Source organism: Pelobates fuscus, chromosome 7 (assembly GCF_036172605.1).
Source record: "Pelobates fuscus isolate aPelFus1 chromosome 7, aPelFus1.pri, whole genome shotgun sequence".
Lineage (NCBI taxonomy): Eukaryota > Metazoa > Chordata > Amphibia > Anura > Pelobatidae > Pelobates > Pelobates fuscus.
In genome coordinates, this window is record NC_086323.1 from 20777696 (window position 1) to 20802920 (window position 25225).

General features: G+C 42.4%; 1 protein-coding gene across 1 annotated transcript in view; it reads left to right on the forward strand.

Moving 5' to 3' along the window:
- Positions 1 to 18347, forward strand: part of LOC134569000 (cytochrome P450 4B1-like) — a 28458-nt gene extending 10111 nt beyond the window's left edge. The window contains exons 8-12 of the mRNA XM_063427777.1: positions 248 to 438; positions 942 to 1075; positions 17086 to 17150; positions 17245 to 17327; positions 18019 to 18347. Coding sequence (XP_063283847.1) covers positions 248 to 438; positions 942 to 1075; positions 17086 to 17150; positions 17245 to 17327; positions 18019 to 18187 — 642 coding nt within the window. The 3' untranslated portion in view covers positions 18188 to 18347. The remainder of the gene's footprint in view (positions 1 to 247; positions 439 to 941; positions 1076 to 17085; positions 17151 to 17244; positions 17328 to 18018) is intronic.
- The last annotated feature ends 6878 nt before the right edge of the window (positions 18348 to 25225 follow it).

Sequence of the window (25225 nt, forward strand, 5' to 3'; positions counted from 1 at the left end):
CTAGTTTTATTTACCGTAGCTCTGGTGAGCCCCTCTGCCTCATGCTGATGGACTATACATTATTAGATTTGTGCTTTTGGCTTCGGTGATCGTTTTATTAGAAACGCTACTGGTGTGATCCAGTCTCTCTTTGTAAGCTTTGATATAAAAATATCACTTTAATAGTTATACAAAATTATATATTTTTTTTAAATGTATAGCTGTCAGTTGCCATTTTGGGACAGTCTGCATTAATTCTGTGTTCTAGGATGAAAAAGGTAACGGTTTATCAGATGAAGATCTGCGAGCTGAAGTGGACACATTCATGTTTGCGGGACATGATACCACAACCAGTGGGATCTCCTGGATCTTGTACTGCATGGCCAAGTACCCCGAGCACCAGAAGAAGTGTCGGGAGGAGATCAGAGCGTTCCTAGGAGAAAGAGACACCATGGACTGGTTAGTAACTTCTTTTATCATTGTATCTTTCCTCCCACAATGACCAGAACATTGTATCTTTAATGTCTATAAATTGTGTTATCTGAACTTGGATAGAGAATTTGACAATGTTTATTCTAAGGTAGAATAGAAAAGGAGAGCCCAGAATCCCAGACAAACTGGATTATTTCTCTATATCTGTCATTCACAGAGACCGGGAAAAAATGCAAACACAATGCTAAGCATAGGTGGATCCCAATCATCTCTTGAACCAACTGGCATGTTAGAAATAGTTTCAAAATATTTCTATCATTTCTGTTTCTTTTCAGTAAAAATATTCTTAGCCATCACAATACGCATGTTAACAGTACATTCTTTGTTAAAATATACTGTGTTCATGTGTGACGGGAAAGCTGGGAAGAATTCTTATGACTGATTGGTATAAACGTATATTATACTAGATACAGTTGAGAATACAATGTTAAACTGTCCTGATGATGTATTGACTGGTTTGTGATTCCCAGGGAAGACCTCAGTAAGATGGCCTATACCACAATGTGCATCAAGGAAAGCCTCCGTCTCTACCCTCCTGTGCCAATCATATCCAGAGAGCTTGCCAAGCCAATCACATTCTACGATGGGCGGTCTTTACCTGCAGGTGGGTGTACATGATGGGTATTTAAAGTGTAGACGTTGTTTGAAGAGGAACAAACTGTGATAATTAATAGGGTGGGGGCAGCCTCCCATTGGCACCACCCAATCATTACCAGACATCAACTGACTAGGTGAAAAGTTAAACACATTATGGTAAATAGCAATTGGACTTTATGTACCTTCTATTTTTTTTTTGAATGATGGCACTTTATAACCCCAGTGTTTGACCCTTGGACCTTGATTTACCAGCCAGCTGTGCACTCTGTAAACCCAGAAGTTCAGATACAGACATACCACTTCTCTGGCAAGATGAAGGCATTTTAGTATTGAAAGGGTTACTCCAAACAAAAAACAGTGCGTCATTAAAACACTCCTTTGATTGTACTACTAGTAAGCTTTAGAGACATGGTTCCCCGTGGAAAATAAAGCAAAAATCTAAGAAAAAAAAACAAAACTGCACATACAGTTTTCATACACCATGGCAACTTCAAATCAGCGAAGTGGTCATGGTGTTTGCAATAACACTTTAGTTAACTCTTAGAACTCCAAATTTGTACATTTTGGGGTTTATTTAATAAGCACCAAATTTTGATGACCTGTAAACAGACTTAAAACATTTAGACAAAAGCAGTCAAGGTGCGAGTTGAACATTTTTCCTAAACAAGTTTTTGTGCCTAAATTTAGCAATTTGGGTTTTCATTTCCATAAAAGCTGGTTTTAGGTGAATAAACTGGTCCAAAGCAATGCGAATTGTGGACCCTTGTTGTGATGTATTGCTTCCTGGAATGCCGTATAATGGACCGAGTATCTCTCGTTACACAAATCTTGACTGGCCGTGGCTTTTAGCAATGGAGATCGATTCTAAGACTAACGGGGTTACTCACTAAATGGAGAATTGGCAGTACTTCAGAGTACAATTTGCATTATACTTTGGTTTTCATTTGTTTCTTTTAACCCCTTAAGGACCAAACTTCTGGAATAAAAGGGAATCATGACATGTCATACATGTCATGTGTCCTTAAGGGGTTTAAGGGAATTCAATGTAGTTTAGTAAATGGGTCAGTCAAATAATAAGAGATAAGAAAAGGGCATTTAAATCAGAGGGGTCTATAGCCTTGTATACCATATATAAGCATGCCAATAGTCCTTGCTAAAGCAAGACCAATCCCAAAAAGGTTTTCAAGTATGCTAATGCCAAAAAGGTTAAAAGGAGTGTTGGTCCATTGGAATCTGAGCTTGTAGGGTTCATCAAGGTGAATAAAGACAAGACAGAAGTAATTGCTTTTCTTCAATATATAAACCTAAATCTATGGTTGTAGATTTGCAAATCCCTGTCTTACAAGCCTTATCGAAAAAAGGCAATTGGCTAACACAGGATAGGGTGCTACAAAAATAAAATAGTTAATGTAAAGAAAACTCCATGGCCAGATGGTATTCAACCACTAGTGCTTAGGGAGATTACTATAGAAATATGCATACCACTATTCTTAATTTCCAGGATTACTTTCTTTCAGGAATTGTACTACAGTATATTTAAAGTGTGTTAAACCTCAACACCGAAACTACAGATCTGTGAGCTTAACATATGCTTTTGCAAAAATGATTTGAAGTGCTATTAAGGGATAATATTCATTTTGAACGATAATATCATTATCATGGGTTTATGAAAGACAGGTCATGCCAAACTAACTTAATTGCGATTCATAAAGGCATTAGTAGAAATCTAAATCAGGGTGGTCCAGTAGGTGCAATCTATCTGGATTTTACCAATACTGTTCCACACAAAAGGTTACTATTAAAACTAAAATCCATTGGATAATAAAAAACTATGAAAGATAGTGTAAAAGAGTAGTTGTAAATGGAAAATGTTCAGTGTTCTGTCCTGCATCCACTTTTCCATAATCTATTTGTAAATGATCTTGAAGTGGGCGTTGAAAGTCAATTATCTGTGTTTGCAGATCACACCAAACTAGTTAAGGCAATACAGTCTAAAGTTGATATAACTACGGAGGGATTTGGAGAAATTGAGGGACTGGGCAGGCAAGTGTTAGATGAGATTTGATGCAGATAAATGTAAACTCATGTGGGGGGCAGGGGGAGAAAGTATAGATCACAAACTAGGCATACTATATACAGAGTCAGTACAAACTGCTATATGCTATCATGTTCATTAGCAGGAATATACAACAGACAAGAGGTCACCCATTGAGACTGGAAGAAAGGCGTTTTTGATTATAGCAGAGGAAAGGGTTCTTTACAACACAATTACAGATGTGGAATTCTCTTCTTAAATAGGTTCTTATGCTATCCCATAGATGTGGTGGTTTTTTGTTTTTTTTTTGTATGTTTGTTTTTTTTGCAAAAACAGAACAGTCAAGGATATAACTGTGTGTAAACAGGTTGTTGATCCAAGGAGAATTCTGATTGCCATTATAGAATCAATGAAGTGTGTGTTTTTTTTTTTTTTAATCAACCGCATGGGTTGAATGTGATATAATTTTAATCTCTTTTTTTTTTTTTTATTTCGACCTAGACATGTAAATATTCATGTAATGATTCTCCCTTTGGTAAAGCGTGTATCTCATGTTGCATGCTACAATTCTGTTTATTGTGAGAGCAATTAATCAGTTACCCATAGTATGCAATGAGTGTGATTTGGGGACAGTAAGAACAAAGGTTGAGAAGTCTACTCTGTGTATAAAGGTTACGAGACCTGAAATAAACAGCAAATATTAACCCCTTAAGGACGCATCTTCAAAAACTGGACTTACCCTTAAGGACACAAGCAATGTTTGCATTTTTTGCTGTTTGTGTTCCTCAGTTTGCATTTTTCTTATTTATTGCACCAACACATGTTATATACAGTTGTGTGGTTTTTTTTTGTTTTTTGTTTTTTTATGTACCGGTAATTCTTTTTTCAAGGAAATAAGAGACAAAAATGGGTACAAAACAAAGAATAGGGAAGGGTAGAGGAAAAAGGAGGGGGGCGAAGCATAGGAGGCGACAAGCCAGTATACCGTTCCTTTTACAGAAGGATAGGTAAGTGACATTGTTTTCTGTTTACTTATAACACAATATATCAAAATGTCAAAAATCCAATGTCTCAAGTAGGTGTTGTATAATATCTATAATCGGGTAATCTATTGCTGTCTTTAACCCACATCCTATTTTAGGTTGTAATCTATCACCCTAATTCTCTGTGTTATCCAGGTTAAAGTTTCTCGAATGGGGATATCGTATAGTCGTAGCATTGAAGTGTATTGGGATGGGGCTCTTAACTAGTAGTAAATCTAGACCTATCTACCAGAGTAAGCCATGGTGTCCATATTTGTTCTACCTCTCTCTTTTTTTGCGTAAGAATCTGCAGAGAGTATCTCATATGGATAGTATTGCTGTATTTTGTTTAGTATTTCTTTACGCGAGGGGCATTTAGTGCTTTTCCAGTATTGGGCCAGTAAGTTTTGTGCTGCTAAAATAACCAGAGAGGCTATTTTCTTATGTTTTTCTTATCCCATTGGTTCGGAAAGATCAATAGCCGTGCCAATGTTGGTGTAATAGGAGATGCATAATTCAGAGATTGGTGCAGTATTTGCTGTACATGTTTTCATAGGGGTTTTATCACAGTGCATTCCCACAATATGTGGGTCATATTGCTCTCCTTTGACTCGCATTTCGAGTTTGTGGCGGGGTAAATTTGGTGTAGCCGATGTGGAGTAAGATACCATCTATATAGGACTTTTTTATGCGCTTCTATGTGTGAGAAACAGGACATGAAACCCTTCAGGGCATTTAATGCCATAATCCATTGCTCGTCTGTAAGTTTAGAGATACCTTCTTTTTCCCATTGTTCTACATATTTAAGAGTGGGGTGGTACTTGATTCAGTATTGCTTTATAACATAGCGATAGGGATTTGTGTTTAACCGGAGCTGTGTGACCTCTGGAGATAACATTTAATGTCTGTATAGCGCTTTTGTGGTGGAATTTGGAATTGGAGGGATACATGAGTGTTCACAACGCTTTTTAGTTGTAAGTATTGGAAGACAAAAGAATTAGGTAGGTTGAATTGGGTTTGTAAATCTGGAAATGCTTTAATCCCTATCTGTTCACAGATAGCTTTAATATATTTAATTCCATATTTGGTCCATGAATGTAATGACAATCACGGCGTTATCCTTGTTAGTGCCTCTATTGGAGCGTATGTGCAGTACTTCCCTTTCTCTGATACGGTAGCCATAAGTTTATCCCAGTATTTGAGTGTCACTGTAGAGGTAGGGTACAATGTTATTTTTTGCGGTCGATGTATTTTTGTTGCCCACATTATGTGTAAAATAGGATGAGGGTATGCTTTGTCAATTTTTCCATGTCCACCCATTGGAACGTGTGTTTAGGGGCATGGAGCTTTATGGCAGATTCGAGAATAGCCGCCTCATATTAGGCGGTAATTTTTGGTACCTCTAGGCCTCCTGTGAGTTGTGTCTGTTGGAGTAGGAGGATAGGTAATCTTGGTCTTGTCTTGTTCCATATAAATCTGGATAGAGTGGTCTGTAGTGGTTATTAGGATGTGTGGTTTGATAGGAAGCGGTAACATCCGAAATATATAGAGAATTTTGGGTAATATTATCATCTTAATAGTGTGGATTCGTCCGAGCCTCGATAGGCGGACCTGTTCCCAACCTTGAAAGAGTGAGGTGCATGTGTGTGGTAGTGGGCCATAGTTCAGGGTTATAGTCTTGGTGAAATAGAACAGTAAAAATAAAAGAAAGGGTGTGCCTTTAATACAGAAGAATATGTATAAAAAATAAGCATAAAAATAATTACAAATAAAGTCCAGAATAATAGTCCACAGTGAGAGAAGTTCTTGTAGGACAACGGTATTTTCGTCTCAGGTGTGGGTTGAATTTTTCAGTGCGCCATATGGAGAGAAGAACAAAAAGAAAAGAAATCCAATGGTACAGTACGTAGATATAAATAGATGTATTAGAGTATATAGATATGACTGACAATTTCCAGAGCTAAAATCCAGCTCTGGTATGAAATGCGTGAAGTGGAATGATCCCCACTCAAGGATATATGGAGTAACAGCTCTTAGGTTCAGTGGTCCAACGGTGGTTTCAGCCAAAAATAAAAAGATAAAATATATAGTGCTCTCTGTTTAACTGGAATATAAGTTAAAAGAAGGTATAAAATGTACTCACAATATGTTGAGCAGGCTTATACTGCTCGGTGTATGGTGTTTGGGTGGTATAATCCCCACCTAAGGATTCTTTTGGCGTGTTCTTTTAAGATTGTAAAAATAGAGTAGATAGCTAAAAAAGGAAAATGGCAACTAAAGTATTTAAGGCCAAAATTCCTTTATTGTAACAATAGTAAAATATATAAAACAATCTCTAAACGCGTTTCGCCAACAATAGGCTTCTTCAAGTAGAGTATAACAAAAGGACATGAACCTGACTAACAGTGCTTTATATAAGAGACCATAATTGTATTGAAATTTCAAATTTCCCGCCAAAATAACGTCATCTTAATCTGTTTTTAACTACATGACAAAATAGAATGGCATTAATATGAATAATAGGCAAACATATATACAAGTTAAAAATGTGAATAGATATGACAAACGAGGTGTTAGAATGGTATAAATCGATATTGGAAAACTGTCACGTGGCGCGCGGCAAAAAATTACTTCCGCGCCACGTGACGAATGGAATATATTATACAGGGAGTGCAGAATTATTAGGCAAGTTGTATTTTTGAGGATTAATTTTATTATTGAACAACAACCATGTTCTCAATGAACCCAAAAAACTCATTAATATCAAAGCGGAATATTTTTGGAAGTAGTTCTTAGTTTGTTTTTAGTTATAGCTATTTTAGGGGGATATCTGTGTGTGCAGGTGACTATTACTGTGCATAATTATTAGGCAACTTAACAAAAAACAAATATATACCCATTTCAATTATTTATTTTTACCAGTGAAACCAATATAACATCTCAACATTCACAAATATACATTTCTGACATTCAAAAACATAACAAAAACAAATCAGTGACCAATATAGCCACCTTTCTTTGCAAGGACACTCAAAAGCCTGCCATCCATGGATTCTGTCAGTGTTTTGATCTGTTCACCATCAACATTGCGTGCAGCAGCAACCACAGCCTCCCAGACACTGTTCAGAGAGGTGTACTGTTTTCCCTCCTTGTAAATCTCACATTTGATGATGGACCACAGGTTCTCAATGGGGTTCAGATCAGGTGAACAAGGAGGCCATGGCATTAGATTTTCTTCTTTTATACCCTTTCTTGCCAGCCACGCTGTGGAGTACTTGGACGCGTGTGATGGAGCATTGTCCTGCATGAAAATCATGTTTTTCTTGAAGGATGCAGACTTCTTCCTGTACCACTGCTTGAAGAAGGTGTCTTCCAGAAACTGGCAGTAGGACTGGGAGTTGAGCTTGACTCCATCCTCAACCCGAAAAGGCCCCACAAGCTCATCTTTGATGATACCAGCCCAAACCAGTACTCCACCTCCACCTTGCTGGCGTCTGAGTCGGACTGGAGCGCTCTGCCCTTTACCAATCCAGCCACGGGCCCATCCATCTGGCCCATCAAGACTCACTCTCATTTCATCAGTCCATAAAACCTTAGAAAAATCAGTCTTGAGATATTTCTTGGCCCAGTCTTGACGTTTCAGCTTGTGTGTCTTGTTCAGTGGTGGTCGTCTTTCAGCCTTTCTTACCTTGGCCATGTCTCTGAGTATTGCACACCTTGTGCTTTTGGGCACTCCAGTGATGTTGCAGCTCTGAAATATGGCCAAACTGGTGGCAAGTGGCATCTTGGCAGCTGCACGCTTGACTTTTCTCAGTTCATGGGCAGTTATTTTGTGCTTTGGTTTCTCCACACGCTTCTTGCGACCCTGTTGACTATTTTGAATGAAACGCTTGATTGTTCGATGATCACGCTTCAGAAGCTTTGCAATTTTAAGAGTGCTGCATCCCTCTGAAAGATTTCTCACTATTTTTGACTTTTCTGAGCCTGTCAAGTCCTTCTTTTGACCCATTTTGCCAAAGGAAAGGAAGTTGCCTAATAATTATGCACACCTGATATAGGGTGTTGATGTCATTAGACCACACCCCTTCTCATTACAGAGATGCACATCACCTAATATGCTTAATTGGTAGTAGGCTTCCGAGCCTATACAGCTTGGAGTAAGACAACATGCATAAAGAGGATGATGTGGTCAAAATACTAATTTGCCTAATAATTCTGCACTCCCTGTATTATATTATAATATCGCGTGTCCCACTGTCATAACATTATCTTAGCTGTACTCGGCAACATCTTCTGAGTACAAATATACCCCATATGTGTCTTTGGAAAGTAGCAATCTTAATCCCAATCTAAATCCCTAATGCTAATCCAAGCCCTAATCCCAAATCTAGTTGTTATTTTATTATTTATATTGCACCATCAGACTCTGTAGCCCTGTACAATGGGTTGATTAACAAACATGTAATTGTAACCAGACCACTGGACGTACAGGAACAGAGGGGTGGAGGGCCCTGCTCCATGAGCTTACATTCTGGAGGGAGTGGGGTATAGTGACACAGAGGGTAAAAGTAGGGGTACAAAGTAGGTTGTTAGAAAACTATTAATTGAGGGCTTGCGGGGGATGAGTCATGGAGGGTGGGGGATATACGTAGGTCTTTGGCAGAGCGTAGGGGCCTCGACGGGACATACTTCTGTATTAGGGAGGATAGGTAGGTTGGAGCAGCATTATGTAGGGACTTGTAAGCAAGCACCAGAATTTTAAATTGAGCCCTATATCTAACTGGAAGCCAATGCAGGGACTGACAGAGTGGGGAGGCGTGGGAGGTGCGAGCGGACAGGAAAATGAGCCTCTCCGCCGCATTCATTATAGATTGCAGCGGTGCAATCTGGGAACACGTAAGACCACTGAGAAGAGTATTGCAGTAGTCCAGGCGAGAGAGAACAAGAGCATGGGCCAGTACCTTAGCCGTATCCGGGGTTAAATAGGGGAGGATGCGTGCTATGTTTTTGAGATGGAAGTGACAGGATTTGACGATTGATTGGACATGAGGGGTGAATGAGAGGTTTGAGTCAAAAAGAACACCCAGGCAGCGAGCCTTCGAGGTAGAGGTGATGGTAGTGCTGTTGACTTGGAAGGAGGGAGACACAGGGGTAGTAACACCAGAAGTTCTGTTTTGGACAGGTTGAGTTTAAGGAAGTGAGCAGCCACCATTTGGAAATCTAAGAGAGGTAGATTTGCGTGTCATCCGCATAGAAATGATACTGGAAGCCAAAGGAGCTGATGAGTTTACCAAGGGAGGCAGTATATATTGTGAACAGTAGGGGACCAAGGACAGAACCTTGGGGGATGCTGACAGAGAGTGGTTGGAGGGGGGAAGAGACAGAATCAGAGACAGAAATACTGAAAGAGCGCTGGGAGAGGTAGAAGGAGCACCAGTAGAGAGCAGTATCCCGTAGACCAAAATTACGGAGAATGTGAAGAAGATGTTGATGATCAACAGTGTCAAAGGCAGCAGAAAGATCAAGGAGAATTAGGATAGAGTAATGGCCGTGAGATTTAGCAGCAATTAAATCGTTGGATACTTTGGTCACAGCCGTTTCGACAGAATGACCAGCGCGAAATTCAAACTGAAGGGGGTCAAGCAGAGAGTTGGTTTCGAGAAAGTCAGTCAGTCAGTCAGTCAGTCAGTCTGGTGTACACAACTCTCTCAAGGATCTTGGAGGCAAATGGCAGTAGCGAAATAGGGCGGTAGTTGAATGGGGAGTTGGGGTCAAGGCTGTGCTTTTTCAGAATTGGGGTTACAGTTGCGTGTTTTTTTTGTTTTTTTTAAGGGTGAGGGAAATGTTCCAGAGGAAAGGGAGAGATTGAAAATTTTAGTGAGGGGAAGAGCAAGAGAGGGAGACATAGTGCGGATGAAATATGAAGGAATAGGATCGAGAGAACAGGTGGTGGGGCGGGAGGACCGGAGCAGAGCAGTTACCTCTTCTGCTGTAGCAGGTGTGAATGAGTGTTGAGTGGTGGAGGGAGTGGGGTTTGGTGATGCAATGGTAGGGGAAGGAGAGAAATTGGCGATCTCTTCTCTGATTGTAGAGATCTTCTCAGTGAAGTGAGATGCAAAGTTTGTGACGGACAAGGTGGTAGAAGGAGGAGGAGAAGGAGAAGGATTAACAGGGCGAAGAAGAGCATCAAAAATGTGAAATAGGTGTTTGGGTTGGTTTATTCTACCCTTCATGAAGTTTCAGCTCATGTTTGGGGATTGGAGAACTACCTACACACTGGGGATTGCTATAATCACTATACTCCCCAGAGTAAGCTCTTGTAAGAGCTTGTTCCTGCGCTCTGGATTTAGGAGAGATCTGCCGACTGGAAGCTGTTCCCTGGCCTCTACTCCAGAGTAGGAGGAAGACTGTGAGATCCCAACCAAGCTGCGGCGGTTCGTGGGGTCTGCGGTTGTTATGGTGTCTAGTGGAGTGCTTGGAGCCCTTGGGAAGCACTAGGAGCATCCGTCAACGGAAGGTACCCAGTCGTAGTGCCAGGCAATCTGTTACAATAACCTTAATCCTAATCTCAATCCTACCATTAGCAATAGGGTTAAAATGATTCCCCCTGCTGGTGTCTGCAGAGGAATTCCCTTGCTATATTCAGCAAGGGATGCCTGTGCTGACCCTTTTCCTAATCTGAATCCTAATCTGAAACATAATCCCAATACTACAATTAATTATAAACCTAATCTTAATCATAAACCTGATAATAAATCTAATACCTATTCTAAACTGAATAATAATCCTTACTTTAATCTTAATTCCAAAGGTTTTCCTCTGCTAATATCAGTACTGATATTAGTAAAGGGATTTTAAACTAAAACACACTGGTACGTTGCTGCCATCTACTGGCTATTTTCAGTATTGCAGTCTATCTCTTACATGCCCAATTCAATGCGATCTGTTATGCCCAATTCAATGCGATCTGTGGCATTTGGGCATAGAGGGTGACCCTCCAGGGTCTCTTCAGACCCTGGGGGTCTCCCAAGCACCAGATTACTTGAGAATGATTGTAGCTGAGCTTGATCGCTCAGCTGCAGTGTTCTTTGTGGATTTAAAGGGTTACATGCAGTGTTGACTTTCAGGACTGCATGCAGCTCATCAAAAAGCCTGGGGCCACTAAATATAGCCCCAGCTGACAGAGGGGACCCCTAGGTTTCTAATGATACCTGAGTTTCCTAGTGTGAGCAGGGATTTAACCCTACTCACACTGTATTGTGGTCTATGGGGGTTTAAATGCCCCTTTAAACAGCTGCATGCCGATCTCACTTTGAGCTCTGCATGCAGCTCAGCTGTCATTCTGGGGACATTAAAATTCTAATGCGACCTGGGTTTCGTGGTGTGAGCAGGGATTTAACACTGCTTACACCACAATCTACATATAGGCATTTAAATGCCTATTTAAGCAGATACATTCCGCGCTGACTTCCAGCACTCCATGTAGCTCATAAAAAAGGCTGGGGTCATTAAAAATGACCCAGGTTTCCCCAGGTTTCCATTGATATGTAGAACCCCCTTGTGGGAGCAGGGATTTAATCCTGATCACACCAAACTGTAATAGTGGTGATTTAAATCCTCATTTAAATGCTTGTTTGCAGTGCTCACTTTGAGTCTGGGGCCACTAATTCTGGAGGGGAGCCCCAGGTATCAAGTGATACCTGGGGCTCATGGTTACCAGCAAGGTAATAGACCCTGCTGGAAAAATACTGCATGACGAAAAATTTCCATCATGCGTCCTTAAGGGGGTTAACAGCCGGTTTGTCACCATGGCCATGTTTACAGGTGTGACTGATTCCCTATCCCTGAATGACAGGCTGTTACATTTTGTTGCTTATTTGATATACTCTATAGTTCGGTATACAAACACCTGAGACCTATCTATTTCATATACCGAACAGCCAGACCACCCAGGGCAGGCGTGTGCTGTTCATTAACCTTTCACCTTTGTTTGCACCTCTGTAACCACACTTCTAACAACATTCTGAGCAGTCGGCTGGGTGGCCGCTGTTCGTATGGTTGAACACGTGGCGGCGGCCTTCTTTAACCGCGAACACATACAGCAGTGTTTTGGTCGTCGAGTGCATGGAACTAAAATCGGGCACGCGACGCGCAAACACCACTTCCATGTTTTTTGGGGGTATTTAATGTTTTTTGTGCCTGGAGATGATAGAGTTTAGTACAGTGCTTGACTCCATTATCTCCCAGGCACAGAGGAGGGATTTACCTATTTTGTGTGGGAATGTCCTTTATCTGAGAGTCAATGTGATTGTGTATATGTTTATACTACTAGTCTACTCTGAGGTGCAGAGGGTAGTACCCCGTGCATAGGGATTGGCCTAAAAGGCCAGTGTGGCTACCATTAAACCAGTTCCTGGTTACCCTCAACATCTCATGCTTGTAGGGAGCCGCTATACTTGCTTTAATCTTGTAAGAGCTACACAGAGCTATACCGACCTTTTGGATTTGGAAAGCATTACTCTTGTATGTACGTAGTGGGGAATTACGATGAAGCATAAACATAATTAACCCCATTCAACCTTCCCCCCAATAACGACAGACAACGTGGTATGGATGAACAGGCCACAGCATTTATTATAACATAAATAAATTACTGTATAACACACCCATAACTCCATATATTAAACTCTTCTTTCTGTAACGAAATTGTTAGAAACAAATAATCATAAATAACATATATATATCTACAACTCAACATACAGTGCTATACAGAGAACCTTGCCAATGAAAACCTGCAGTGGCTCCTAAACACCACTGCCTCTCACCTCCCCCCTCCCCCCCCCCCCCCCCCCCCGTCATAAAAACATATTCCAATGCCTGCCATCAGCCGACCTTATCCACGCTCGATGGGCACGAGACCTCAGGCAACCTAAAGTTAAACCTTTTGAAGCAGGGGAGGCTGAGACCTGTAAACATGAGGAACTTATTCCATCCTTAACATAACCAAACTTAATTGGCAAGGACATACCCCCGACTCGCTGTGACTAACGAAACCTACGCGGGGTGGGCGGGCGGGAAGCTGTTTACTGGCCCGAATCCCAAGTGGCACTGAGGTAAGACCTCCCCCCTACTAGCTCACATAGCCCTAACCCCACCCACACAATACACCCACTATCAAAGACCCTCCCCTGCATCTATCCCCACACTCCTACATGTGCCCTTGTCCGCTTAGCTGCGCTATCTCCCCAGGGCCTGAATAGGGGGAAAGAACATCTCTGGCGGCAAAACCCCTTATCCTCTCGGGGTTGGCCACCACAACAGGGTTATTCAAAGTGAATTTAATTTCAAAGTAGTGAAACTGGGAAAAAAAATTGCTGAATTGGAGAACGTTTCTACTTAAGTTATTTGTATCTTGAATTAAATTCAATGTATTCTCAGTTTCGGAAATAACAGTGTTGGTGTTTGAAATGGCAAGTTTTGTATGAACGATGGACAATTCCAGGTGTCCGTCTGCAACATATAGGTGGCTAAAGTCCTGGATGTGGGATTGATGTGCCTCGGACCTCTACAGATAGTGGAGAGGACAGGAGGAAAATAGTGTGGTGTTTTTTCGATTTTTTTTTTCTTTTTTTTTCTAATTTTAACTTAATAAAATTAGCCACATATAAAAATCAATATAGAAAGAAAGATCCATAGTGTAGTGCTCTGCAAGTTAACGGTTAGAAGGGGGTGCTTGGGAACATAAATGTACTGCTCTATTAGTTAGCTGGTGTGGTGAATTGCATCGAATACCTGGCTGTCCAGGACGTGCTAGTTTCTGGCTATGATGATTTGATTCTTATCCTGGTGAGCATCGCCTGTTCAAAGAGACATTGAGTTGTGTCATGGCAAATGCCCTCCTATCTGTTAGAGGAAGTTTGCTTACGGTTCAAGCCCCATGTGTTTTTGGAATCTAGCATTGCTCCTGCTCTACAAGAGGTATTTTTTCCTCTCCAATCACGGACAGCTTGGTAAAGAAGTGTTACCATGAGAGAGGTTTCACAGTTGCAACACAATTAGTGATTGTGCTAATTTATAAAATGATTTTCAAACAGTCACCGTTGCTCCAGCTGCAAAAAAAAAACCCCAAACAAATCATGAAATCATTGTTAATTTATTTGCAAATGATGATTGAAGCGGGGCTGAAAGTCTTCTGAATTTAGATCACTGTATTGCGCTTTTAATTATAAAATTATTGCAGTTTATTGCTATTCTGTATCTCCTATTATCCTTATGGCTTTAGATTAAAGGGTCACGTTTTTTGCCTTACTGGCATGTCCCCCTCCCCCAAAAATAAACACGCTAATACAAAACCAAGGTCAAGTTCTCCCTGCAGTCTGATACTCCTCCATTGACATCACTTCCCCCTCACTGAAAGTGGAGGGACTCCACTTAGAGCAGTGGTTCCCAACCCATGGTATGCATACCCCTAGGGGTACAATTCAGAACCCTGGGGTATGCAAAAAAAATTAGGTAATGGCGTTGGTGCTGGCCACGGCACGGGCAAGAAACGCTGGCTGAGTCTATCGGGTGACCCATGTACTTTGGGCCACCCGATACACATGTGCCTTCAGGGGTCCAGTCACGCGCTTAAATAGTGCGACCGGACCCCTGTGTTTCTGCCAGCATAGCTGGGAGGAAGTAACCTCTTGTAACTACTTCCTCCCAGCTTGCACAGAGAGCACGCTGTACAGGAGAGGAGGGGGTGGAGTGGACCCAGGAGAGCCATGGGGGAGCAGAGGTGGCCGGACAGCCAGCCATGCAAGAGCAGAGGCCAGTCTTGAGGGAGGGCAGACCAGCGGCCGCTGTGTGGAATACAACCCGGGGGGGGGGGGGAGAGAGATGTCATCTTCCTCTTGTGCCCTGCAGGGGTGCCGGAATATGACATTATTCCGGCCTCCCGGCATTCTAAACTAAAGAGCTTGACAGGGAGAAGAGCAGGGGGATGACTGCAGCCCTGCTGGACCTCCGTGAAAACCTATCCACTCCAGCTCTCCAAAGGGTAGGGAGGCTGGGTGGGTTTCAATCAAAATAATTTGAAAAATGAAACTTCTGAATGTGTGTATCTGTCTCTTGGTGATTGTCAGTTTAGGTGACCAGTCCACCGTCTGATTATGTGGAAAAGGGGATTTTACTTGCCTGTTTTCGCACGCCGTGACTGTCTAGCCATGGCTTAATCCACCTCCATGACGAAGATAATCAATCTTGATGATCTCAGCCAATCAATGCTTTCCCATAGGAAAGCATTCGGAGGCTATTGTGCTTGCACTAATCTGCATCTCCTCAAAGAGTAGGCAAAAATGACCGGGACTTAACAGAAGATCAGATAAAGAAGAGATGGCAGAAATACACTTAATATCTATACAGGAAGGATCTTAACAGCAGTGATGACCTCAATAGTTGGTCCAATGAGCTCGAACCAGAAATCTTGGAGAGCGAAGTGAGATGGGCCCTATGATGCCTTGCAGATAACAAGGCTGCAGGAGTTGATGAAATCCCAATTGAACTCTGCAAGATGATGCTGTAAAATTTCTGCTTGCTTATGCCAACAAATTTGGGAAAACTCAACAGTGGCCAAAAGACTGGAAAAGGTCAGTCTACATCCCCCAAAAAAGGCAATGCCAAAGAGTGCTCCAATTATCAAACAATTGCACTAATTTCACATGCCAGCAAGGTAATGCTTAAGATCCTACAAGCTCGACACAAACAATACATGGTCTGGGAATTACCAGACGTAAAAGCTGGGTTCCACAGAGGACGAGGCACAAGAGATCAAATTGGCAATGTATGCTGAATAACAGAGAAAGCCAGAGAGTTCCAGAAAAACATCTACTTCTGCTTCATAGACTATTCTAAAGCCTTTGACTGTGTGGATCACATGTGGCAAATTCTTAATGAGATGAGAGTACCAGATCATCTCATCTGCCTCCTGAGGAATCTGTATGTGGACAGGTAAGTCTCTACATTTACCGGTCACAGCACTCTGGTTGGCTTGAAATCCACCAATCGGAGTGCTCTGTGTCATTTTACACAGCGTGGGAAAATTCCAAAGAACTTTCCCACGCTGTGTAAAATGACACAGAGCACTCTGGTGGATTTCAAGCCAACCAATCAGAGTGCTGTGACAGGTAAATGTAGAGACTTACCTGTCAGTCTCTTCATTTACCTGTCAGAACACTCTCTGATTGGATGGCTTAAACCCACCAATCAATTTTTTTTTATTTTTTTTTAGGGGGAGGGGGTGACTAGGGGTTTGGGGACCCCTAGTCACCTGGGGGGAGAATTATTATTTATGGCCACCGCTCAGGGGTGGGGGCCGGGGGTGGGGCAATAGGTCCCCACTCGTGCGTTGTGGGTGGGGGCTCAGGAGGGGGGAATTTTTTTTATTTATGTTTTAACAGTGAGCAGCCACAGGATGCTCACTGTTAAATAGACATGCCCCTACTAGCTGGGTCACATGCTGCACTGGCCAGTCACAGCCATGCCATTAGTAGGCATGGCTGTGATGGCTTCTAAGGGCACACGAGTCAAATGCTTGTTGATTGGCTGCCCTGCAGCCTTTCAAAACACGTCATTAAATTGCTGAACACCGAACTGCAACCCGAACATAGTGATATGTCCGTGTTCGGGTCCGGGGTCCAAAAATCTTAATGTTCGGTACAAACCCGAACTTTTCAGTTAGGGATCGCTCAACTCTAGTCATAGTCAGTATTTCCATCATTTCTAAAGATGTTGATGCTTTGAACTGAGAGTTTGCTATACATTCTTCTAGAGAATGAGAAAAGTTTGTATGAGTATTAAGGAGTTATGTGACAATGGCTGCCTCCCCATGTTATCATTGCCTATTAAAACCGATCTGGAAATGATTTATTATGCACACATTGACATTTTCTCCTCTTGGTGCTGTTTTATATTTTTCAGGCACTGTAGTATTGGTAAATATTTATTGCATTCACCGGAACCCCAATGTATGGAAGGACCCTGAGGTACTATTATTTAACCATTAGTGAATTCTCTTATAGATATAATTATTTATTACATAGTTTTCACTTTTCTGTTTGTTTTTGTTGTTCTTGTAAGGTATTTGATCCTCAACGGTTTTCCTTAGAAAATTCCTCCAATAGGCACCCTCACGCTTTTGTGCCGTTTTCTGCAGGACCAAGGTAAAGCACAACAGGCAAAATATTAAATGTTTTACAGTTTATAGAGCGTTTAGCCATGTAACTTTATTTTTCCTGTACTTTGTGAAGGTTTATGTATGATGCATTTGCGAGCACACAAAGCATGATCCTTTTGGTGATAGCTTTCTGCCTGTACCGTGCGTGTAAATAAATAAATGTATATATGGACTTTATACATGAGAACAAAAGGGAGCACATGTGCAACATTTTATATTCACATTCCAAACTTTTCTTACAGTGCAGATAATGATAAATAGATCATAAATACAGAGAGGCACATAACACACTTGCACATAATTTGTATAGTGATCTGTGACAAAATAAGTACATCACGTTTTTTGTTTTTTTGTTTTTTTTTTGCAGCTGGTACAAGGGGAGACAAATTTGGTGTGAATAATTTTACAAAGTGCAACACACATCTACATTTACTATTTTTGTTTTTTTAATTTTATTTAGATATTTTCTGGGGGGGTTTGTTATTTGTTTGAATTATTTATATTAACTTCAAATAAAAAGCATATTCCTTTCATTTTAAATATATCTGTAAGGCATTTAAAGATTGTTCTGACCATATAGACTGTACTATAGAATGTAAGATATACAATAACACTACTTATTTTGAAATAATATACCATATATACCTGTAATCTCTTCTTTTTATTCCATGTCTCAGAAACTGCATTGGACAAGCCTTTGCCATGAATGAAATGAAAGTGGCCGTGGCTCTGACACTAAACCGGTTTGAGATTTTACCGGATCTTGCTAACACCCCTTTGAAATTACCACAAATTATTCTGCGATCCAAGAATGGCATCCATGTGTACCTAAAGAAGGCAAGCTGAGTCTGCAGTCAGTCCTATCGAAGCCTGTGAGTCACGCCTCACACTTGCCATCTTAACATATTCTACCAGAGCTTCCACCCAAACCGAATACACTTTATTTTCATACCTGAATCCAGTCACTGTACATCCCATCTTTGCCATGCCGTGTGAGTGAATACAGTGCCAGAAATTAAGAAGACTCTATGATTGACAAATATACTGAATGTCAGGGGTCCGCGGGCGGCTAGTAGGGGAGGCTGCTCGCAGCTCGCAGCACTCACCCTCAGTCCATCGCCGCCCGTGGTCTCCCCTCCTCCTACCTGTCGGCGAGCGGCGTCTCCTCTCCGCCGCTCGCCGCTCGCATCCGTCACGCCTCCCAGCGGCAGCATGTATAACGCTGCACGCTGGAAGGTCGTTGATTTATGCAAACGCCGGGGTCACGTGAGTGACCCGGCGTTAAAGCAACAGTACCACAATCACAGTGGGAGGCTTAGATATCTCCCACGTGTGATTGTTAATTCTGATTGGAAGTTATCCAATCACAATTTAACCTAGGGTATTTATACTCACCTTTCCTGTTCCTCCCTGCCCTGTTGTGGTCTTTGCTGTATAGTATTGATTCTGAACTTGTGATTTCTGGTTACGTACTCTCTGGCTTGTTAATCTGACTCTGTGACTTTCTCCTACCCTTTGACCTCGGCTTGTTTATCGTTATCCTGTTTTCTGGTTCCCCTGACTCGGCTTGTCTCCTGACTATTCTGTGGGTGCTTAGCCCGGCCACTCTAAGGTCCGGTACGGCATCTTTTCTGTGTGTGTGTGTGTGTCTGTTAGCGTGTTGGGTTCCCGGAATCGTGACATTACAACAGGGCCATTATGGAACCTGCTGACATTCCACAGCTCCTAGTTAATCAGGAGGCTAGAATGGATGGTTTAGACCATCGTATGGATCAGTTTGCCCAGGCTTTACAAACCATACTGGCTCGTACTGCCCACTTGCAACCTGCCGTTCAAGAAGTTGTTGCTGCTGGGCCAGAACCCAGCCCTGATCCGGTAACCGCTCCTGCTCACGTGGTTCACATGACGCCACCTCAGCGCTATAGCGGTGATCCAGCATCGTGCCGTGGTTTCCTCAACCAAATTGATATTCATTTGGTGATGAATACGCGCTCATACCCCACTGACAGAGCCAAGATTGCTTTTCTGATCAACCATTTGTCAGGAAAAGCTCTAGCATGGGCCAACCCCATGTGGGAGAACACGTCCCCAATGTCCTTTGCAGACTTTCTAACAGCTTTCAAACGTACGTTTGATCAGCCCGGCCGGGTTGCTTCTGCTGGCAAAGCTCTGCTCAGGATCCGACAGGGCAGTAGATCAGTAGCGGATTATACCATTGAATTCCGCACTCTGGCAGCTGAAGTGGTTTGGAATAACGACTCCCTCGTAACAGCTTTTCAGGAGGGTTTGGCCGCTTACATATTAGACGAAATAGCATCCAGGGAATTGCCTATTCTTCTGGATGATCTAATAGATTATATCATTCTAATTGACAACCGTATAAGAGAGAGGCGTAGTCAAAGAAGAATGAATACACAGGGGTTACCGGCTTTACCCAGTACTGCACTACTAGCGTTACCTCCCCCTACTCAACCACCTCCCGAACCCATACAATTAGGTGCTGTAGGCTTATCTGAAGCTGAAAGGACATACCGCAGAAGGGAGGGTTTGTGCCTTTATTGTGGTAAGAGGGGGCATCTCCGAAGTAACTGTCCTAGTTTGCAGGGAAACTACAGCACCTAAGGCCTAGAGAGGGGTCGGCCTCGGGTGTTATGGTTTTTTCCCCTCATGTGTCCATCTCCAGACCATTCATTACGGTTACTCTTTTGGTCAATCAAACCACGATTACTACTAAAGCCTTGATCGATTCAGGTGCTGCAGATAACTTTATCGATGAGAACTTTGCTAAAACCGCAGCCTTGAATCTGATCCAAAAGGCCACACCCTTGGCCGTTGAGGCCATAGATGGTAGACCACTTGAGAAACCCCTGGTGACCCATGAGACCCAAGAAATGGTAATGGCCGTGGGTGCCTTACACAAAGAAAGGATAACCTTCCAAATAATTGACTCCCCTACAGCTTCCATCATACTGGGCTTCCCCTGGTTAGTTAAGCATAACCCGGTACTTGATTGGGGTTGTTTGGATATACTCTCCTGGGGGGAATCCTGTCAACGAGACTGTATGGTCCGTTTACGTCCCGTTTGTTTACTCAATGTCCCTACAGCTAAACCCCTTTCTGTTTCTGTCCCCCCTGTCTATGCAGACCTCGCATTGGTCTTTGAAAAAAGGGAAGCTGATAGACTACCCCCACATCGGGATTATGATTGTGCCATAAACTTGTTACCTGGAAAGATGCCTCCTAGGGGCAAGGTCTACCCGCTTTCTGAGAAAGAAAACCAGGTCATGGAGGAGTACATACAGGAATCCTTACGTAAAGGTTTTATCAGAAGGTCCTCCTCTCCGGCTGGTGCTGGTTTATTTTTTGTTGCCAAGAAAGAGGGCGATTTAAGGCCATGTATAGACTATAGAGGCCTGAATAATATAACAGTTAAAAATGCTTATCCTATCCCTCTCATTACTGAGTTGTTTGACCGTGTCAAAGGTTCTAGATTTTTTACCAAACTAGACCTCAGGGGGGCCTATAACTTGGTTCGCATAAAAGAAAACGATGAATGGAAGACAGCGTTCAATACACGCAGTGGGCATTACGAGTATCTAGTCATGCCTTTCGGACTGTGTAATGCTCCTGCTGTCTTTCAGGACCTCATCAATGATGTCCTTAGAGATTTACTACATGTCTGTGCCGTGGTCTATCTCGATGATATACTTGTGTTTTCTCCTGATCTGGAGTCTCATCATGCCCATGTGAGGAAGGTACTTAAGAGATTGCTACAAAATGGTCTTTATTGTAAATTGGAGAAATGTTTATTCAACCAAACATCAGTACAATTCCTAGGGTACATCATTTCTGAACAGGGGTTCAGCATGGATCCTTCAAAATTAGAAGCCATGTTGTCTTGGCCTCTTCCTCAAGGCCTTAAAGCAATACAGCGGTTTATAGGCTTTGCCAATTATTACCGCAGATTTATTAAAAACTTTTCATCAGTCATTGCTCCTATCACTAAACTGACTAAAAAGGGTTTGCACCCCAGGGTTTGGACTCCTGAAGCCCTTAAAGCCTTTGAGACTCTCAAAAAGACATTTGCCACTGCCCCTGTATTACACCATCCCGATCCTTCCCTTCCCTTTGTAATGGAAGTAGACGCTTCAGAATCAGGTGTGGGAGCTGTATTGTCACAAAGACTATCCTATAACGAACCCCTCCATCCATGTTGCTACTTTTCTAAAAAACTATCTGATTCGGAAAAAAATTATGATGTCGGGAACAGGGAACTATTAGCTATTGTGATGGCTTTTAAAGAGTGGAGATACTTATTGGAAGGAGCCAGACACGAAATCCTGGTTATCACTGATCATAAGAATCTCTCCTATATAGCTGATGCTAAAAGATTGTCCTCTCGTCAAGCCAGATGGTCCTTATTTCTTTCACGCTTTCAGTTCATTATCACATATAGGCCTGGGTACCGTAATGTCAATGCTGATGCTATCTCCCGACAATACGAACCTTTGGAGTCTATTGCCCCCGCTCCTGAACCCATTGTACCCACGTCTAAGATAATAGCCGCTACCCGTTTGGTTATTTCTTCCCTTTTCCTGGATGGTATCAAGGCATACCAAACCCAAGCACCCTCTGAGACACCTGTTGATAGATTATACGTGAAAGAAAGAGATAGAAAGAAATTGTTGGTTTTATTTCACACCGCCAAAACGGCTGGTCACCCAGGGGTTACCAAAACATACAAAGGTCTCCTTCAACAATTCTGGTGGCCTTCACTTAAAAAAGACGTAGTGGATTATGTGCAGGCTTGTCGTGTTTGTGCACAGTGTAAGTCCCCTACTGTTAAACCCCAGGGTCTCCTGATGCCTTTGTCCGTACCCAAGAAACCATGGACCCACCTATCCATGGACTTTATTGTTGATCTTCCTTCATCCGATGGAATGACAGTAATTTTGACTGTGACTGATAGGTTCTCTAAGATGGCACACTTTATTCCACTCAAAAAACTACCTTCTGCGGTTCAGTTGGCTCGGGTGTTTGCCAATGAGGTTTTCCGCTTGCATGGTATACCACAGGATATCGTATCCGACAGGGGTCCTCAGTTTGTCTCTCGGTTTTGGAGGGGCTTTTGTGCTGAGATGGGGATTTCCTTGTCATTTACCTCCTCCTATCATCCACAATCCAATGGAGCTGCCGAACGGGCAAATCAATCTGTGGAGCTGTATTTACGCTGCTTCACGAATGCTCACCAGGACAACTGGTCTCACCTCCTTCCCTGGGCTGAGTTCGCCAGAAACACTGTGACTCATTCGTCCACTGGCTTAAGTCCTTTTTTGGTTGCTTATGGGTTCCAACCCTCTGTCCTTCCCGGCGTATTCTCCGACAAGGGAATACCCGCTTTGGACGAGCACCTAACCTCCTTACGGAAGATGTGGGATCAGGTCCATGCTACTCTTTCTCGAGTGGCTGTTGCTCAGAAGAGATTTGCTGATCGCCGTAGAGGTGCTGCTCCTTCTTATGTTCCGGGTGATAGGGTTTGGTTGTCCTCTAAGAATCTCCGCCTCAGGGTCCCCTCTATGAAATTCGCACCCAGGTTCCTTGGCCCCTTCAAGGTATTGCGTAGGGTCAATCCTGTGTCCTACTCCCTGGACTTGCCTCCTTCCATGCGTATTCCTAACACCTTTCACACCTCCCTTTTGAAGCCCCTGCTCTGTAATCGGTTCTCTGGTCCTCTCAGGTGTCCAGTTTCCCTCCGCGCGCCAGGTCCTCGAGGGGGGGGTTATGTCAGGGGTCCGCGGGCGGCTAGTAGGGGAGGCTGCTCGCAGCTCGCAGCACTCACCCTCAGTCCATCGCCGCCCGTGGTCTCCCCTCCTCCTACCTGTCGGCGAGCGGCGTCTCCTCTCCGCCGCTCGCCGCTCGCATCCGTCACGCCTCCCAGCGGCAGCATGTATAACGCTGCACGCTGGAAGGTCGTTGATTTATGCAAACGCCGGGGTCACGTGAGTGACCCGGCGTTAAAGCAACAGTACCACAATCACAGTGGGAGGCTTAGATATCTCCCACGTGTGATTGTTAATTCTGATTGGAAGTTATCCAATCAGAATTTAACCTAGGGTATTTATACTCACCTTTCCTGTTCCTCCCTGCCCTGTTGTGGTCTTTGCTGTATAGTATTGATTCTGAACTTGTGATTTCTGGTTACGTACTCTCTGACTTGTTAATCTGACTCTGTGACTTTCTCCTACCCTTTGACCTCGGCTTGTTTATCGTTATCCTGTTTTCTGGTTCCCCTGACTCGGCTTGTCTCCTGACTATTCTGTGGGTGCTTAGCCCGGCCACTCTAAGGTCCGGTACGGCATCTTTTCTGTGTGTGTGTCTGTTAGCGTGTTGGGTTCCCGGAATCGTGACACTGAACTGAGATCGGACCCTTGGCAAGATCTGAATAGGGCGTTACTACACATTCTTAGGAAGAAGAATGCTTAGTTGTGTTATAAAACAAAAAACAGAGAATAGAGTCAGCGCTAATATATCAGAAAGAGGTACAAAGGGCAGCAATCACAAACAAGGACTCCCTCATGTGTCCTTGAAATAAATAAGAAAGGCAAACAAACAAACAAGATCTCGAAAAAATCAAAGATACCAAATTTGACACTCAAAACTTAACACAATCTGAAAGAATAGCAATAAAACAATTACAAGAGGATAAAACAATAGTGGTTAAACCAGCAGATAAACGGGGAGGTCTGGTTATACTTTCCAGTACCATGTACATTGAAGAGGCTAATAGACAACTGAACGATACCCAAGTATACGAAAAATTAACATCAGACCCAACCCCACTTAAAGAAAGGTGCAGATCTCAACATTTTAAACAAACATGAAATTACCTTTTTAAATATTCAACATCCAAAAATCCCAGTAATATATTTTTTGCCTAAGATCCATAAAAACATAACCCATCCACCAGGCAGGCCCATTGTATCAGGGATTGGCTCACTGTTGAGCAACCTGTCACAATATATAGACATTCTTCTTCAACCCTCTGTCAAACTCATGAGGTATTATTTAAAAGATGCCATGTCCCTTTTAAAATTCTTAAATAATTTTATCTGGCAACCTAATTTTATTTTAGTCACCTGCGACGTCCAGTCTCTGTATACGACTATCCCTCATGACATAGGCTGCAGAGCAGTGAAAAATATCCTCACACACGAAAACAGAATCTCCGATACCCAAATTGATTTTATTATTGAGGGTATCAATATAATTTTAAAAGAATAACTATTTTTGGTTTAACTGTTTTTATCTACAAAAAATAGGCACTACTATGGGGACCATGTTTGCACCTAGTTATGCTAACCTCTTTATGGCAGACTGGGAAACCACTGCCATTTGGAGAGAACCTGGTTGCCTATTTTAGATACATTGATGATCTTTTTTTTTTATATGGAATGGCCCTGAGGACTCACTCAACTTATTTATTGACCACCTTAACAGCAACGACAGAGGAATTATTTTAACCTGTGAATACAGCAAAACTACTATTAACTTTTTAGACTTAGAAATTTTTATCAAAGATGGTATTTTAAACACAAAAACTTTTATTAAAAAAGGTTTGTACAAACACAGCCATTGACCGGTCGAGTTGTCACTATAAGCCTTGGCTGGAAAGTGCACCAAAAAGTAAATTTTTAAGATTAAGGAGAAATTGCTCTCAGAAGTTTTAATCAGCAAGCAGAGCTTCTGAAAGATAAATTCACTGAAACGAATTATCCGTTGGATAACCTTAACAATATTATAGATGTTATTAGAACTAAAGAAAGAACAGAACTTTTAAACTATAAAGAAAAAACTTCTAATAACCATCCCAGTCTCCCCATTATA